The sequence below is a fragment of the Festucalex cinctus genome, chromosome 16, assembly GCF_051991245.1.
Source record: "Festucalex cinctus isolate MCC-2025b chromosome 16, RoL_Fcin_1.0, whole genome shotgun sequence".
In the NCBI taxonomy this organism is placed as follows: domain Eukaryota; kingdom Metazoa; phylum Chordata; class Actinopteri; order Syngnathiformes; family Syngnathidae; genus Festucalex; species Festucalex cinctus.
The window spans coordinates 19,145,858-19,164,948 of record NC_135426.1 but is presented as its reverse complement, the minus strand read 5'-3'; the positions used below and the strand labels follow the sequence as shown (position 1 = coordinate 19,164,948).

The 19,091-nt window shown below is 42.4% G+C and overlaps 2 protein-coding genes across 2 annotated transcripts; both read left to right on the top strand.

Moving 5' to 3' along the window:
* Positions 1-503: 503 nt before the first annotated feature.
* On the top strand, positions 504-3,767 carry rce1a (Ras converting CAAX endopeptidase 1a). The gene is made up of 8 exons (XM_077499067.1): positions 504-909; positions 1,185-1,287; positions 1,361-1,444; positions 1,555-1,633; positions 1,698-1,865; positions 1,932-2,003; positions 2,076-2,138; positions 2,345-3,767. Exons 1-8 carry the CDS (start codon positions 815-817, stop codon positions 2,578-2,580), a joined length of 900 nt encoding a protein of 299 aa, XP_077355193.1. The 5' UTR covers positions 504-814; the 3' UTR covers positions 2,581-3,767.
* A 9,721-nt stretch (positions 3,768-13,488) lies between these two features.
* On the top strand, positions 13,489-16,729 carry cd248a (CD248 molecule, endosialin a). Its single transcript, XM_077499060.1, has one exon. The coding sequence runs from the start codon at positions 13,655-13,657 to the stop codon at positions 15,887-15,889; it is 2,235 nt and encodes a 744-aa protein (XP_077355186.1). The 5' UTR covers positions 13,489-13,654; the 3' UTR covers positions 15,890-16,729.
* Positions 16,730-19,091: the final 2,362 nt, after the last annotated feature.

The window sequence follows — 19,091 nt, the reverse complement described above, 5'->3', positions numbered from 1 at the left end:
ACAATTTTATTATTACAGCTACTATACATGCTTGAGACTTTTCTCGTTAAATATGTGCCTAAGCTCAATAAAAGTTTTAGTATAGTTATTACTTTCGTTGTTTATTTATTTATTTAATTTGTTTTGCCTTGTTTGTTGTGATTTCATCCGTCAATTCTAACTGTACATTGTAAACGAGAAACTTTACATTTTTTTTCTGGTTAAATAAATTGTATGGCATTATTATTATTATTATGACATACTATAAATAATATATATATAATAATTATTATGACACGATAAATAATGATAATAATAATAATAACAATAATAACAGCAATAATAATAATAATAATAATAATAATAATAATAATGATAATAAATTATTTACATATATAACAATGATCAATTAATAATAGGTGACATTAACTGTCCGTTTTAGGGTAATTGTGCTCTTTTATACATGGCCAGCAGGTGTCACAGTTGTCAATAGTCTGAAGACGTCAGACGAAGAAAACCGATGACGTGATCATCCAGCGCCCGAGATGGTAGCTGTTTAGCTAGCAACGTCAACTAACGTGTCAAAAAGCTCGCCTGACAACTTTTACGTGTCCTCTCCGGTGTTCAGTTGATCGAGTTAAATGTTTCAGTTAGGCTCCCAGCTGTGCTAAGTTTGTTTTTGTTTTTTGGTCGTGATACATATTCGTTTTATATCGACATATGAAAGAGGCCTGGGTCGGATTTGGGAAGAAAATATACTGTTCACATTGAAATGAAAAAATCAGATACATGACACATTGGTCAGGGGGAAAAAAAATCGTAATTGACTTGCAGTATGACCATAGCCTTATTATTGTCGGTGTTGTCCTGTCTGCTGCTTGCTTGCTCTTATGTTGGAAGTTTGTACGTGTGGAGGAGTGAGCTGCCCAGGTAAGTGGCTTTAAGTGTGTTCACTTGTCTGATTAAAATGAGCCAAGGTCAATCATTTTGCTGCTTGTTGAGGAATATTGAAGAAAAAGGGGATAGATTGTGATGTATGAGCAGTCACAGCACGCAAACGAGAAGAAAGCTATTTCTCCAAATGATGCTGTCTGTTTGATGTTTTATGACTGTTATGTCACGTGACGTTACCCTGCATTAGCATAAACGTGTATACTACAGTTACATGATTTTTTTTTTCAAATATTTTGATGTTTTATTGTCAGGGATCACCCGGATGTCATCAAGCGGCGCTTCACCAGCGTGTTGATCGTCTCGGGTGTGTCGCCTCTTTTTGTGTGGGCATGGGGGGAACTCACAGGCATCAGGGTGAGTGTGTCTAAAATGGAGGGTGATTATTGCTCAGCCCAGGTTTTTGCACTTCAACGTGTGTGTTTCTCAGATGGTGCCATCACTACTGGCGATCATGGGGATCCGCTTTGAAGGCTTTGTACCTGCTGTCATCCTTCCGCTACTGCTGACTATGGTGAGATCATAAAATAGGATGTCCTTTATTGGTCAACGAGTAACTCAAGTGTTGGAAAAGATAATTGAAAAAAAAAAAAAATAACAGTCAGGCTGTGTTATGTACTGTAGGTCCTGTTTCTGGGGCCCCTGACGCAGATGGCGATGGACTGTCCCTGGAGCTTCATGGATGGTGTCCGGGTGCTCTTTGGTGAGTTGACTCTGTGTGACTTTTCGCTCTGAAGGTTGACATGCTGACGATTTCCCTCTTGCAGACCCGTGCTTCTGGGTGATGTGTTTCAGCGACATGCGGTGGTTGAGGAACCAGGTGGTGGCGCCGTTAACGGAGGAACTGGTGTTCCGGGCCTGCATGCTGCCCATGTTGGTGCCCTGCATCGGCCCGGCCGCCGCCATCCTCACATGTCCGCTCTTCTTCGGAGTGGGTGAGTTAAGCCAGAGTGTACTGATGAGTTTTCCTCAGATGAAGATAACGCGTTGTTATCTTGCAGCTCACTTCCACCACGTAATCGAGCTGCTGCGTTTCCGGCAGGGGACGCTGTCGGGAATCTTCCTCTCGGCAGGTGAGTGTTTGTGACGTTCTGTGCATCCTTCCCGTCCTCTGACGCTAAAGTCCTTGTCCCATCCAACTGCAGTGTTCCAGTTCTCCTACACAGCCGTGTTCGGGGCCTACACAGCCTTCATCTTGTTGAGAACAGGTAAGAGACGTTCTGTCGTGTCTCCCCTCGCGGATCTCGGTCCATACAGGAGTCGTGTTCTCAATTCAACTCAACTAAGCCAGCCACAACACAAGTGCCAGTTAGCATGTAGCATAAGACCCTGAATTAAAGTGGGTTAAATCATCACGCCTGTAGGAGGAGCCGGAGAGCACACTTCATGTGGTCTCCTTCTCCCGTGTTTCCAGGTCACCTGGTGGGTCCGGTACTGTGCCACTCCTTCTGTAACTACATGGGTTTCCCCGCCATCAGCGCGGCCCTGGAGCACCCCCACCGTCAAGCTGTCCTTTCCTCTTACCTGCTGGGGGTCTTCCTCTTCTTCCTTTTCCTCTTCCCCTTCACCAACCCCTCCTACTACGCCCTCCCCACACCACTGTGCATCTTGTCCTCTTCCTACAGCACCCTCTGCTACCCTTCGTCTTGATCCAGGCCTGTCTGTCTCTTTCTCTGTCTGTCTGTCTGTCCTTCACCTTGGTCCACAGAGGTCGAGGATGATGATACAGAGCTCAGGTCTGCTCCTCAAAAGACAGCACGTGCTGGGTTTACTTGACACGCGTCTCGAGTGTTTGTCGTGAGGCTACATCAGGCCAGATTGTGATTGTATTTTTGTTTTTAAGATTCTTGGAGGACGCGCTGATGTTCCACAAGTCAGTCACTTACAAACAAGTGAGGTTTGTGCTTTCAGGGTAGAACGGAGTTTTATACTGCGATTGTGACCACTACGTTGTTTACATGCACAATAATCCCCAATGGGGAATATCAGCGGTGCTTTTGGCAGCGAGAACTTTAAATAAAAACAGCAAAACACTCTATAAGCTAAACTGGTACTGTGAAGACAAAGTTAACTGCTGGAGCAATATAGAATCATTCTTACTATTATTACTATTATTATTATTATTTGTTTTTAATTAAGGAAAGCTGGTCAGTGTTTGCTGTTGGTGACTTTATGTGATGCTGACACTAGAAGGCGTCAGAGAGCCTTACATGCTTGTCTTGCCTGCAATGGTGCCGGCGCAGTGAGTAAAGTGCTGAATGCGACCAATACTGACAAACACTATTCATCAAGAGCAGTGTCACAGCCCTCGGCTGATTTACGGTACAGTTTGACGAGGCTTCTCTGTGCCAAGATAAACATTTGCTGCAAATAAATTCACTTAGTCCAACCTTTCCTTCTAAGTGGCACCTGTTCCCCGTTATTCTACATGACGCCTCCGCCTAAAATCCCGTTCATTGATTCTCACTTTGTCCTTGGCTCCCTTTGAGTCGTATTTCACCGTCACAGACCACTTTTGTATAAAAGATCAGGTAGGGGAAAAAAACACTGAAGTCTGACTTTGCTTGCTTAGGGTTTGAAATGCAAAGCGTGTGTAACGATATGCAGAGGAATCTATTTTTGCAAAGCTTGAGCAGCTCTGTTATTTTCCTAGAGGAGAAGGAAGAATTCCAAATGTGCTAATCGACAATGAGCCCAGCGCTGTTTTTTTCTATTTTGTGAGTGCAGGAAATGCGATAGGATCTCACCTGGACAATTCAAGTAGTTTTACTATGACATTCTTTCACACAAACCTTGGCTGTAAAATTGTTTGTAAATAAATTTTATACATCAATTCATGCCTATTGTTTTTCTGTTTAGCAGAAGTTGTGGCAGGGGAATTTTAATCAGGTCAATATGGACTTCATATTTTCTATACGCAACAAAAATATAAACAACACTTTCGTGTGTACACCCCCTGGACCCGCTGTGCTCTGTCTGTAATGAAACACCCCAACCTAGCTGTCCTCCCCGCTGCCCACAATGCGCAAATGCATCACTCGTCAGGAGCTTCAGGCGAGGGCATCCACTAGCGTTATGTTTGATTAACCTCGGTCCCTCCGTCGGCTCTCTTCTTTCTCAGCGTAGCACACAAATATACACGTGCAAGGCCAAGCTAGCGTGTTGCCGAAGCTGGTTTGTTATTCTGTGTAGACTGAGGCCAGAGCATGGGTATGTCATCGTTGAATGAGGTGTGAATTAAAAAAAAAAAAAATCCAGACAAAAGGAATGCATGTCAGTGTTTTTCCTATAGGCAGAATTTTGTGTCTGTCTTGTATGATGGAGCTGCTCGGTTTTCTCATACTCCACATGGACGAATCTAAAGCAATCAATCAAACGTGGAATGTGGGGACCCATAATTGCTTTATGTGTTTTTCAACTGATATTAGATAAGAGGACTCTTGTCACTTTTGGAATGGGCCCAAGGATGAAAAATCCTAGTTTGCATACTCGCATCAAGTCAAAGAAAAAAAACATTTTCTTCTTCTAGTATCATCTGCTCATGATTGCTCATCTATCCTTCCTTCCTTCCATTAGTCTTTCCTCTGGTCTCTTGATGTCTCCCTAATCCTGTTGGAATTCAGATGTTTATGGTGTTGTGAAAGATTCTGAAAAATTTAACTGGAGGCAGAGGTTGTTGTCTGATCTCACTTTGCTTCATCTTTCATTCCTTTGATCCTTCCTCTGGTCTCCTGACAACTTTCACAACTGTGGCAGGACTCTGGCCAGTGTTAAGGTGAAAGGTCTTGGATTTGTAACAGGTTTCAGGCAAATTAAAGAGCACAAACTCGCTTACACATTCACACACACAAAGGGTTATCTAGCATAGGGTATCAAACATATGGCCTGCGGGCCAGAACCGACCCATCAGGGGGTTCAATCTGGCCTGTTTTCACCAAAGTTAACTCTTCTTACTAATTTTGTCCATTATTTACTGTCTTTCTTTTTTTTTTTCACAAGCTACATAAATGTTAAAACCATACAGTGCTGTACTTGGTAGAAATGTAATATTTTATACCATACAGAAATAATCCTCATGCTCACCTATTAGTGATGGCGACATGGTTAAAAAATGTGAAGTAGCAGTTTGTCTTGGCGTGCAGACAGACAAGCTGCGGCGTCCCATTCTTGCTGCGTTTTTATTGTTTCCACCCCGCGTTGAAAGCTTGAATTCCTGCCAGTGTTTAATGAAACACATTGGAGCCCACCTGCCATGGCTGATATCGCAGCCCAGAGGACACCATGCGCCACATTGCATAGTGACGGGAGCAGAGAGGTTGGATGGCCATGAAGCCGTCCAATCACAGGCAAAGCGACACGCGGCCACTTGTGTCTTGTAACGAAAAGTGTCATCATGATGAGTATCTGTCGTCATGGAATTTTGTAATCCTCGAGTGCATCTTATTCCCAGTAAACTGGAGCATTGGTGGATGTGTCTCGAGGAGTACTTAACGCCCTCTCTCCCTCCGTTTTGGCCGCGCCATTATCATGAACGATTGTGCATATTTTTAGACGGTCACGTTCCTTGGGAGGGAGCGATTGAAGCGACAAGGCTGCACACACATGGAAGGTTTTCATCTTCAGAACGGAGAAGCAGCTGCAGGTCACTTTGGAATTAATCTGTAAAGAATGCCGGCCCCAATTCAGCAAGTTAGATCTTCCCTTTAGTAAAGATGGGAGGGATAAAGCAACACAATACATGGGGTAGTTTCCCTCATTGTATCGTATTTTTCAGACCATTGGGCAATATTGTTATAATAGGGTTGCTTTGAGCAAAGATGAAAAAAGTTTGAACATCACTAGTCAATCTGATAGCCGGTGGTTGTGTTATTACTTCGGCTAATGCTAAATGTTATCTTGGTTGACAGTTCAACAGCTGTAAACAAGCATTGTGGTTAGCATTAGCCAACATTTTTGGTTCAGTCCCGGCAGCTATTGGAAGCTGACTGTGTCGTCGACCTCGCGTCCAGACATCATATAGTCTAAAACTAGTTGAAACTGGATGCTGTTACATCGATACCAAAACAAGACCCAAAAATTACTCCTTGCATGACCCGAGTCATGACACATTGAAACAGGAAGTAGTTCCGGTTTAACAAAAACTTGAACGCTTGCTAGGTAATAGAAAGATGCCCTTTTGTCCGAAATATACACTAGTTGACAAGTGCTGGTTGTTGATTTTATTAAGTGCGGGTGATGAACTATGAACTTGCATTTCTGCGACGCTGTTAGTGTTTTAGGGCCTCGAGGGCCCAAGTCGACTGGAACCCGAGCGGGTGTGGGGGGGCTGTTCTTGCTGCTGCTGCTATAAATACAGCAGTGCTGAGAAAAGGCAGCAACTCCCTCACAAGCATAGACATACAAAATACAGACATATATGGCACTAGAATACCTCACTGCAGACCCCAACCCTCCCTCGCTTGACCTCCACTTCCTGTTGTGTTTTGGGGAAAGGGCCATTTAGAGCGTGAGAATGTTTTCGGGGCAATCAGCATTGGCCTAATGATATTTAAAGTACTGGGACTTTGTGTAAGTTATGCACAAGAATATGTGCGCCCTAAATGGCTTTTGGGGCGTCATTGTTGTTTCCCAAGACCAACATTTGTTGTTAATCTCTCACTGACGTGTTTGAGTCTCGAAGTAACCTTTCCTTTAGTTTTTGCCATGAAATAAGCTTGCTTGCGTAGACACTTGCACGGTGGTCACTCCGGCGTCATTTCAGCTCATCTTCTACCATGACGCCTTCCAAACAAACAAAAGTGTTCTGAGAAAGCGTCTGAAGGGGAAATTGCCGGGGAGTCGAGCTCGGCCCCCCTCACCAGACGGTTTGATGTTGGTCTACCAGAGCGATTTTTCCCTGGGGGGGTTAGCACGATAAACATTTCCCCAAGTTCTCCCACAGCCAAGCTGGCTGGCGTCCAGTCGGTCCTCCCACACTGCTGCACCCCCGCCAGGTTTTCTTCTGCCTCGCCGTTACCTTGCATGGATGCTAAACGCTCGCATACGCTTAATAAGGCATGTTAAGTGCTACGAGCTGCGAACGGACGCTAATGTGTTCCACAATGCATGATGTGAATTGGAACCTAAGTCATGACATGTTGCCATGGCTACAGCACCTCTGCTTATGTGAGAGTGTGATCAAGTCTCACCTTGAAGCTTGTATACCAGGGGTGTCCAAACTTTTTCTTTTGAGGGCCAAATGCAGAAAATCAGAAGGACGCAAGGGCCACATAATGTTGTGAATTTAGTCAGTTTGAATTAGTTTTCAGGGTGGTTCTGTTAGTTTTTTATAAGTTTTAGTTCTTTAATAAATGCTTAGTTTTAGTTTAGTTAGTTTCAGTATTAGTTTTAGTTTTTTGTGTGTGTTTTTTTTTATGTGTATTACTTGTGCGCAATATTTAAAAAACACCATGGACGCAACGTCATTATTCCTGTTTATATAAAAATAAATCTACTAAAAATCACATTTAAAATCATCCCAAAAGGCACATATATTAAATTAATTACCAAAGACTAAAACGAATGACATTTTTGCTATAATTATAGTTAGTTTTATTTTAGTTAGTTTTGTAAACATAAAATGTAGTTTCAGTGAGTTTTCTTTTTTTTAAAAGCATCTTCGTTTTTATTTTACTTCGTTACTTCGAAATTGTTGGTTTGAATTTTAGTTTTTTCGTTAGTTTTAGTTAACTAAAATAAACTTTAATAACACCTGTGTTTTTGACACCCTCCTTTCTTACTTTGACCATTTCCAAACATTTTTGTTTTTATTTTATTTGAACTGAGTCAAATGCCATTTTTAGCATATCTCGCGGGCCACTAAAAAATGGACGGCGGGCCACAAATGGCCCCCGGGCCGTAGTTTGGACACCCCTGTTGTATACGCTACTCAAAGGTGTTTGTCGTCAGGAGGTGGAACTAATGACCTCTTTGACTTCCTTAGGAATTGTTGGTTATTGACTGTTTCCATGCAGTCAACCATTTTCAAAAAGGCCACATAAACGTGTAAAAACCCAAATCAGACCTTTGGATGACCTCTTTTCTAACATGGATATTTGGTCTCATATATGTGTATCGGGGTACCAACTTTGAACGGGACTTGCTCTTTTCTCAAGGAGTCTTCGTCTGAACCGTATGCGTGGCGGCCATCTTACGTTGCCACTCTTGAATGACCCCAACTTGAACACATTGATTTTTCTGTGGTATGTTCACGTCATGTTCTGAATATCGACTGCATGTGAACGTAGTCATCGACTCAAATGACATAAAATGCTTATGTGACTTGTCCACCAAGTTGTCAACAGCAAAACATTGAAATAACAGGATTTGCTGGCAAACTTTGTCGCCATATGATGACCGCATTGAATCCTCACAGTAATGAGCTACATTTGCTCACTATGTGGACGGCATTTCGCACAAGCTGCCTTAAGAGAGTCAATTTTCCAGGGAAGTGATGCAGCGTTCTACTCTAAGCCAAGCAATTAGTTTGGCGCGATAACGGGAGCGACCAAAGACGGCAATTGTCTACAAGGGTGACAAAGGCGTCTCTCTGATTAATATCCTTCCCTTCTGGCTAATCTTGCACGGCCGCAGCTAATTTGCAAAAAACTTTTTTTTTTTCTTAGGATCAAGTCTTTGCATTGTCGTCAATTGCCTTACAAATTCAAGACAGGTCATTTCTACTGAAAGGCCCCATAAAGCATCAACGTATTAAACTACATCAATATTCAGTGAATCGTGTGCATGCGTGTGCCTTCGTCGCAGTTGCAGAATGAAAGCGGAAGCATCTCCTTTCAGCCTGAAGCTCATTTGTTGCGTGGAGCGTCTGTCTGGCCCTGAAACATGTGAAGTCTGGAGGCTTGGGGCAAAATATCAATTGGAGCTTCCCTTTTGGCAGGACTGTTTTGCTTGCTATTGCATATCATCGCTGTGGGCTGTTGACATTTGGCGCAGCGTTTGTCAGTTTTGCTTTTAAATATCTTCAAATGAGGTGCAGTACAAATTGTGCACTGTGATGCGAAACTCTTTATTTCGAGCCTTGCATTAAGCATATCGGCTCTTTTGTGTATTCCCAAGATGTATATATGCATTTTTATACAAATCCAGGTGTTGTTGTCCATCTGGAGTGACCATTAGGAGCGAAATATAACACCGGTTGCTTTTTTACTCCATTTCCATCCCGACGCGTCTCAGGAAACTTGGCAAGGAAAGAGGGCTGCATTTTTCAGGGCATATTTTCTGATGTGACGTCTGCATGTTGCATCTGCTCTGCCTCAGATGGACTTTTGAAATGTTTGTTATTTTTGGAGCACATAGACTTCATCACCTTCTCTGCTGCTATAGTAGCCGCTGGCAGCCTGCGACTGTGGACAGTGTCAAGTCACACCTAAACATCTTGCAGCCCTGTTAACACCTCACATTCTTACATATTTGGTCTTCAATTACAATGATAGCATAGCAGCGTGTTTATCTTTGCTCTTGTTGTGCGTGTTACCTTATTTATCTACAGTACATTATATGTTGTTTCTAAACTTTATTATTTCATGCACTTATTATTCCGCTCACTTTTTTCTTTTGCCATACAATAATTCCCAGATTCTTCCGATTTAAAATCTCTGATACTGCTCAGTGGAGCGGTTGGTAAAGTGCATTGTCCAGTAACCAGGAGGTCGTGGGTTCAAATGCCACCTTTGACTGTACATTGCAAATATATCCACAACCATTATGCTAAGTGATTTACATGCTCAGCAAATGACTATCACATCAGGAAATGCATTATAATTTCACCGAAATTATTAAATACATGTTGCTTTGAGCATCAGATGGCACTTTTCAATACAAATACACCGTTAGTCAAAATTGTGACCGAGTCACACTGGTAAAACATCCATCCGCCTGACATTGGCCAGTTCAAAATTGGAACACTTTTTTTTTTTTTTTTTTTTTTTTTTCAATTTCAGAAATAGTCATTATTACAACAAGTTAACATCCATTTCATTAAATGCCATTTGACAGGGACTTTTTTCAATATGAATCTATATTTTCAGCTTTGTATTATACTCGATTACTCAAAACGATTACATACAATGTCACAGACACTTTCATGTCCAGAGTAGTTGCAGCCATAAAAACAAATGGCTGTTCAGGGTTTGATTCCCACTTCTTTTTTTTTTTCAATTTCTGAATTAAATTAATCCAATAACATAACATCCTTTTTTTCTAAATGTCTTTTTACATGAAGTGTTTTTCTATATTAATAAATATTTTCATCTTTCTGTTCTCAATGGGAATTCCTGCAAGACTTGCCCATTGTTTACATTGTGTATTTGAAGAAGAGAGTGTGTAGTTTCAATTTTTTGGCCACAGTTGGCAGTAGCGATCCAAAATTCAATTTTCTGAATTCAGCAGCAAACATCCACTTTTTTTTTATCAATGTAATTTAACATTATTGTTATAATAAATCATTCAGCTATCCAGCATTCCCACGCAATTTATCCAGAAATGGCACTTTGTCTAGTTCCACACAGTATACAGATGTCAGACATTCCAAAGATGGTCAAAGAAGAGCTAAGACAACCATCGATTATTAGTGTATTTGAACCATCTAGCGGGCTGATTAGCGCTAATCATATAAAGAGGAATTTCCTGCCCAGCCAGAATGAGTAGACTGGGGGAGGACTCAACAACAACCGGAAGATGGTTGAACTCAGGGCAAGTCCGAACTCGAGCCGATGCTCTACATGCTTCAATCACAAAATAGAAGCATCACGTGGGCAAAGAATCAGAATCTGAGGACATCCAGGCACTTGTGACTCACATTGGGAGGGGTCGACTCAAGGGACGTGCTTCAAACTTTCTCACAGGATTGCCCGTGTTTCTGCATGATGGTTGAACAAGAAAAGTGGAAAAGTCCATTATCACTACGAATCAAAAAAATTCAATTGTTCAACCCCTACCGACCCATAAAATATTAATCACAATAATGCGTAGGGTTACTTTTGACCATATTTCGATTGGAAATACTAATCACCCGTCTGCTTTTTCTGCTAAGCAGCCGAACTCTTAGCTGCAGACACAAATGTTGTGTTGTTGGCGCGTGTCTGTGTGTGAATGGCACCTCTTGTTTTGCGCAGTTAAACAAATTACGGTGCCAAGGTGTCATTCAAACCTACTTAGTGCTTGTCTCGTGGTTGGCTGATGGTGAGCCTTTAAAATAGCCAAACCGCTGAAAGCAGATGATTGCTCTGATCTTTTAGGAAAAACAGGAACAGACCTTATTAAATTAACTTTAAAGTGAATAACACTTAATATTTGGTACAGCCTGCGAACCTTCACCAGACTATGGCATTCTTCTAAATGCCTTTTTCAGCTCTTGTTTGTTTCTGGGGATTTCGCTCTTACTTTGGCCTTTCCATCACTTTGGCAGAGGTTAATCTGGATCTCAAGAAAGGTGAAAAGGCCAAAGTATGGAGAAAGAAAGATCTGCTTATGATCCAAAATAGATAGGAGATAATGCCATGGCTTGCGCTTCTGAAATCTACCAAACCATTTTGTCTGGCAATTGACGGTAAAATGCATCCAAACTTAATCGGGTGACGCTTCATCATGCAACAGGATAATGACCCAAAACACACTGCCAACACAACAAAGGACTTCATCAAGGGGAAAAAATGGAAGGTCTTAACATCTAGAGCAGGGGTGTCCAAACTTTTTCATTTGAGGGCCACATACAGAAAATCAGAAGGACGCAAGGGCCACATAATGTTATGAAGAGAAATTGTGTTTAGTCCTAAAAATTGTACAAGTAATTTATTTGTGCTTTTGCATATTTAGAAAAATGCTACAGTATATAAACCAATTTATTCGTAATATGGCAGTCGGGTTATTATAATTTTTGAATTTTTCATTTTAGTTTTTATTTCGTTTTGAGTTTTGTTTTTTATTTAAATTTAGTTAGCTTTAATTAGTTCTCAGGGTGGTTCTGTTAGGTTTTTTTTTTTATTAGTTTTAGTTCTTTAATAAATGCTTAGTTTTAGTTTAGTTAGTTTCAGTATTTTAGTTTTTTTTTTTTTTTTTAATGGGTATTACTTGTGCGCAATATTTAAAAAACACCATGGGCACGACCTCATTATTCCGGTTTATATCAAAATAAATCTACTAAAAATCACTTTCAAAATCATCCCCAAAGGTTCATGCATTAAATTAATTACCAAAGACTAAAACGAAGGACATTTTTGCTATAGTTAGTTTTATTTTAGTTAGTTTGGTAAACATAAAATGTAGTTTCCGTAGAGTTTTCTTTAAAAAAATAAATAAATAAATAAATCTTTGTTTTTATTTTATTTAGTTAATGAAATTTCGTTAGTTTTAGTCAACTAAAATAACCCTGTGTTTTTCGACACCCTCCCTTCTTACTTTGACCATCTCCAAACCTTTTTGTTTTTATTTTATTTGAACTGAGTCAAACGCCATTTTTAGCATATGTCGCGGGCCACTGAAAAATGGACGGCGGACCGCAAATGGCTCCTGGGCCGTAGTTTGGACACCCCTGATCTAGATGTAAATTCCATGAAATAAAATCTGGAATTCAGAACTTCTTCCGCACATTCATGTTTTGATTTGAAACCCAAATGTCTTCGGTATACAATAAAAACAAAGGAACTGACCTCGCTGTCCCAATACTTTTGGAAGGGGAGTGTATCCGTGGCAACCAGAAGCAGGACCTCAACTCGCAGAAGTGCATTCTAAACAGCTTGGGCTCCCAAACGGCAATCATTTATTTTGCAGACTCGCAGGGCTAAAACTACTGTCCCCCGCTTCCCCATTCCTCAACCGACTTTCACACAAAACTGCTGCCCCCACCCCCACCGACCACCTTCCTCCACCTAAGTCTCCATTTCAGCACTGAGTGGTTGTTTTCATAGCAAAACCAGAGGCCCTCTTCCTCCATGCCGCTGACCTTGACAACTTTCCCTACTTCCCCATCACTATCGGGGAGATTTATTAGATGGAATTGTTGTTCCTGATCTTTTTTTTTCTGCGGGGAAACGGTATCTTCTTTCTGGCTGAGTGCAAATGTGTTGCTAGACTCGGAAAGCAGATGTGTGCGCTCAAGAAGATCACCTCCATCCTCGGGTCCATTCCATTTTGAGATGCGGAACGGCATTACTGGTTAGATGATGAAAGAACAATTATTTGCTAAAATAATATATAGATTAAATCTTACAGGAAAGGAAAGATAACTAATTTTAGGATAGCATCTTGAAGTTGATTAATCCAAGACTACTCCTTTAACTCCTTTGTGTGCGTGTTTTGGGGGTGTAAATGGCAGGATATCAAACTACATCCATGATCAAGATTTATGAAAACCATATGACATGCTCCTTCACTTCACTTCACTTTACCCCCCCACTTCGAATTCTGACACACATCATCGCCAGAGGCCCCACCCCCTCCTCCCACATCTTCCAAAAACACTTTCTTTCCTCCTCTCTTCTCCGCTCCTCTTCTAACCCTCCCTCCCTCCCTTCCTGCGCTCTGCGTGTGCTCGACTGCAGTGAGTTCAGATGTGTTCTCGTGGGGCGGCGTGAAGAGCGTTTCCCAAAACAAAAAGTTTAAATGAAGGAAGAAAAGTTGGACTAGGCTAGAACCGGCGACGAGAAAAGTAAGACTGTGCTGAAAAAGGATGGGCTCCCTGGTGAGCGGCTCTGCATCTCCCCTCCTGACCTCTCTGCTGGCCTTCCTTTTCTGGGGGTTTTCTTGCGTCTGGACTGAGGACTTGATGGAGCGGGACGCACTGTGCAATGCGGATGGCTGCTTGGTGGTCTACTTCCAACGGAAGACTTTCTTGGACTCGTGGAGGGCCTGCAAGGAGAAGGGTGGCAACCTGGCCACTCTAAAACGTGAGGTGGACGCCGCCGCTGTTCACGCTCTCTTTACCACCGTGGACTTGCGCCACTCGCGCACCAAGGTCCAAGTATGGATCGGTCTGCAGCGGCAACCCCGTCAATGCACCGCAACCCGACCTCTTCGGGGTTTCTCGTGGACGACGGGTGACCAGGACACGGAATACACAAACTGGCAGCGAGAGTACTCGCACAGCATGTGCTCAGTGCCCCGCTGCGTGGTTATGGGGTACAACACTCAGGATCCGAGTGAGAACTTGAAATGGCTGGATGGGTCCTGTTCTGTGCCTGTGGACGGTTATCTATGCCATTATGCTTACAAAGGAATGTGTCCTGCCTTGTGGAGCGAGGGCTCCGGCAATGCCTTCTACGCCACGCCGTTTAGCCTTCTTAGCACCCTTCTGACCCATGTACCTTTGGACTCTGTGGCGACTGTGCCCTGCGAGACGGGACAACAGTCGGTACTGTGTATGTTGAGGGAAGATGGTTCAGTTGGGTGGTCCAGAGATTCCCCTCTTTGCTCTGATCCTCTGGCGTCGCACGACTTGTGCCAGCAGAACAATGGTGGCTGTGAGCATTTCTGTAAGCAAGCCGGCACGCACCCGTACTGCGAGTGCGCCGAAGGCTATGACCTGGGAGACGATGACCAAAGCTGCGTACTCTCCGATGCTTGTCAAGAGGCCAACTGCCAGTTTGAGTGCATACCTCTTTCGGAGGGATACCGCTGCGCTTGTCCTGATGGCTACATGCTGGCTCCGGATGAACACGGCTGTCTGGACGTGGATGAGTGTCTCCAAAGTCCCTGTGAGCATGGTTGCATCAACTCTCCTGGAACGTTTGAATGTCGCTGTCAGGAGGGTTACCGCCTCAGTGACGAGGGTGTCTGCGAGGATCTCGATGAATGCCAAAGCGATCCGTGCGAACACTCCTGTGAGAACACAGAGGGTTCCTTCGTTTGCCACTGCCATCACGGGTTTTTACCGCAGCCTGAGGAACCGGGTCAGTGCCAAGACAGAGACGAGTGTCAAATCCCGGGAATCTGCGAGCAAATGTGTGTCAACTACGAAGGCGGCTTTGAGTGCTATTGTGAGGAAGGCTACCAACTCGACATGTCGGACTCGTCTTCATGTCACAAGATAGGTGATCGATCAGCTGTGACACCACCCTTTCCTTGGTTTACGCCCCAGCCTGAAACCGTATGGGATCCTGTTGACTATGATTGGCCCCCACAGCCTGGCCAAACCAATTGGGACCCAGACGGAGATCAGACGCTTGACTGGTTGACTGATCCTCCCAAAGTTTGGGGTTCTGATGTAATTTGGGTGACCAGTGCACCACAAGCGGACATTTTTCCTCCCGCACCAGAGACTGCGACACAGGAGGAAGATGTTGACGGCCTTGCTGACATTTTGTCAACTGCCAACACCACACCCACACCCACTATCTCCAGCACCTCTCTTTACTTTTACGACGATGAGGAGGGGGAAGAAGAGCAGGAGACCACTCCTTTCCCCTTTTCTTCTACCTCTACAATCTCAGAGGGAGCTTGGAATTGGTGGGCGGGGTTCTCAACTGTGCTCCAGAACCAAGGAAATCCAGAGGATAAAGTCACAGTGGCTGACATGCTTACAGATCCCAGCTACCACAACACATCCGAAAAAGAAAAACAATCCCCTGAGGAAGAAACGCAGTGGGAGGTCACGGACAACGTATCGACCACCTCCCAAGATGTGCCCGCTTGGGTCAGTCCCTCGCAGTCCCCCACAATCAAGGATCCGGATTCCATCCAGGAGGGCAGGGGCGTGACTCAGAGTAGCACCTGGCTCCTGGTGGGCCTCTTAGTGTCCATCTGCATCTTCGTCGTGTTAATGGTTGTCCTGGGTGTTGTCTACTGTACCCGCTGTGCTGTGCGACCTCGAACCAAGACCGGCACTGACTGCTACCACTGGATCTCTGGTGCCCATGACAAACAAGGGGCTGCTGGTCCTTCGGCCGGAGTCAAGAGCCATGTCTAAGGAGACAGCGCCCAAAATGGCTTCACATAAACACACTCGGATGTGAAAATACATCCTGATTGGAATACGTTGACTGATGGTGAAAGCATCTTGTCATTTGTTGAATATTGTGCTATAATATCTGTTAATGTAGCAGGTGAGAGACACTGAAAATATTTTCTCTTTGTGTTGTTGCTTTGCTTGTATTTTGCATACACTGACCACTTGATTCTTTTCCCCACTTCATAACCAAAGACAATTGTCAGTTCCATTAATAGCAGATTATTTTGAGGTACGTTTTCCTCACAAGTGCAGTAAATTAGTCAGTCCTTTGGTTTGGAGCCAAAAGTTCCTTTGTAAAGTCTTGTCATGGATCATCATTTTATCGTTGACACAATTGGCTGTGCAAGCCCCGTGAAATGTAACGGAATGTACAGAATGTTTACTTTATCAGCATTTTTTTTCTTTCCTTTTTGCAATTTGCCTGGAAAAAAAAAAAAGTTTGTGTTGCAGATGTGTGCAGTGTTGAATTTTGGATGGGCGGTTCTTTATTTTAACTTGGGCAGTCAGTCACACTGTAATACTAATTCATCACAACCGGCCCCTCCTCTCCACATCGCCTCTTTTAAGCCTGGAATGTTTTCAGGCCATGTTGAATCACATCCAGCTGTTTGAAACTGATGACAATCACAAGTGCTCTTACGACAAACGCGTACATCGCAAACAAATGCATTAAAATGTGCATAGAAGTCATTTCTGCGATTGGTTTCACTTTTCCACATTGACAAATAACGTCTTGATCTGTTATATTCCTTTACTGTGAATGAAAAAAATAGTAATAAAAATGGTCTTTTGATTTTATTTCTGCAGCCATAAAACTACGTGCGTGAACGTTTGTTATTGACATAAAACAAGTCCAACTTTTAAACAATCGGTAAAAGCATATTGTTGATGACATTGATGAATGTATAACATTATCCTTGGTGACGACATTACTGCTGCAAATTCCACAGATGTCTTGAGCCCGTTTGCTGTTAGTTTTACATTGCGCTAATGAAAAACAGTGTTTGGCCTTTGGACAGGGACTTATTGGAGGGGGATCTGGCTGGCTGTTAGGACTTATCTTCTAATCTTTGCACTTTTAAATAAAGGACATCCTGATTCCATCGCAAGCATCAGATTTAGAATGGAAGACCCGGGGGGCCATCTTGCCGGAGCTTTTTCTTCTCCATTCATTCATGAGCCCGCAAGCAAGATGGAAAGGAAGATAATAAGGCTACAGAGCTATTAATGAAACAATAATAGCGCTCATTGTTTATAATTTAACATCCTAAAAATCCAGCATGCCTAAACAACAAATTCTCTAATTCTTGATGAGAAGCAAGAAGAACCTAATATGGTTTATTTTTTGCTGAGTAGATGGTGACTGCAAATAAAATGTCTGTAGAAGACAGGCCAGATAAAAACAATGATTGATTTCATGTGTCCTATTTTGACATATTGCTCAAATGAACTTTAAGATGAATTTCCCAAACACGGCCAAGTGATGAATTACATTTTGCTAAATGTACATTTAGACCTCCGGTCAAATCAGCCGTAACTGTGGAAACCAGAAGGTTTTTTTTTTGACTAATTGTTGACATTGTGCTGAAGTCCAGCAGAACTTGTGCTTACTTACCTATAATGATTTGTATGTAAAGTGACCTGAAAGTGAAAGAGTCTTTTACAAAGTAATGTTATTTTACTTTATGTACAGTTATATTTCTCAGGCTTTAGGTGCACAGCGAGACTATCATCATGCATTCATGGCTATGTTTTTGAAGGAAACATGAGTGACACGCCTTGTTAAAAACTTGTAGTAGTATCTGGAGACGTTCGAAGGTCACATTAGCAGGGAGTCTTGCAAAATGCAACCTAAAAGCAGGCATTTGGCGGACATTGTTGTTCCCCATCTGAATTATGTGCGATTCAATTCAAGAGTCAAGAGGTATTGTCAGACAGCAACGCTGATAGAAAACACATGCGCAATGTTGACGTCCGCAGCCATTCTCCAAGCCTGTCATGATGACCCGGTGATGTCGCTGTGTTCCCAGCACTGCAGATAAAACAGATGTGGGAGTGTGTGTATGTGGGGGGGGTTGAAAGAAAGGGGGTCATTACATCATCAAGTCCATTTAATGCCTGTCTTCATGGTGGCAATTGACGAAAGCCACAAGAAACGTTTCGAAACAAAAGCTGATCGTAATAGTTGACATCTGAAACACTGACGGGAATGCGACTCAATTTCTATTCATTTGGATTTAAAAGTGTGTTCATTTTCAAATGAAAACTGGTTTTACACACACAGCAATCACAGAAACACGTGTACGTCGACTGTAGATACAAATGTAAACATGTAAAATATGCATGTTCCCTACTACAAGTATACTGTCCATACAGTAAGCAACTAAGTATTAAGCAAATATAAAGACCTACATACAGATGAACAAAATATACATCTACTTGACTAACATATATACATACAGTACATACAAGCAAATTTAAATGTACACTGTCTCGCAGATTCGGTACATACAAACAATACCGACTTATGAATGTATTTCATTCCCTGATCGAGTTCTTAATTCAATGTACTCAAATCAGTTCTCTCAAATGAAATGAATTGAAGCAAGGAAGGAACGAACAAAGGAACGAACGAATTAACGAACGAACGAACTGTCAACCAAGATAGCATTTAGCTAAAGTCAACCAAGATAGCATTTAGCTAAAGTCAACCAAGATAGCATTTAGCTAAAGTCAACCAAGATACCATTTAGCTAAAGTCAACCAAGATAGCATTTAGCTAAAGTCAACCAAGATAGCATTTAGCTAAAGTCTACCAAGATAGCATTTAGCTAAAGTCAAAGTGACTAGCGAAATTTGTTATGAATAGTTCCTGGTGAGAATTTATTGTATATTTGATTTTCAGTGTACCGGTTTTTAATTTTGAAAATTTGGTCCCCCTAAACATTAATCCATTTCGCTTCCCCAAAAACATTTTTTTGTTCCCAATCAAGCAAAATAGCACCGTTTTGTATGAAAACATAATAAAAGAGAATGTAAACTGCTTTTCTGAAATGTGGCTTAGTGAGTTGGTCTGATGGTTAGTCTTTTAGTGAACATCTGGGAGTGAGTTACTGGCATTATGAGGCATTACAGACCTTCATTGCTGCATTTGTTTGTT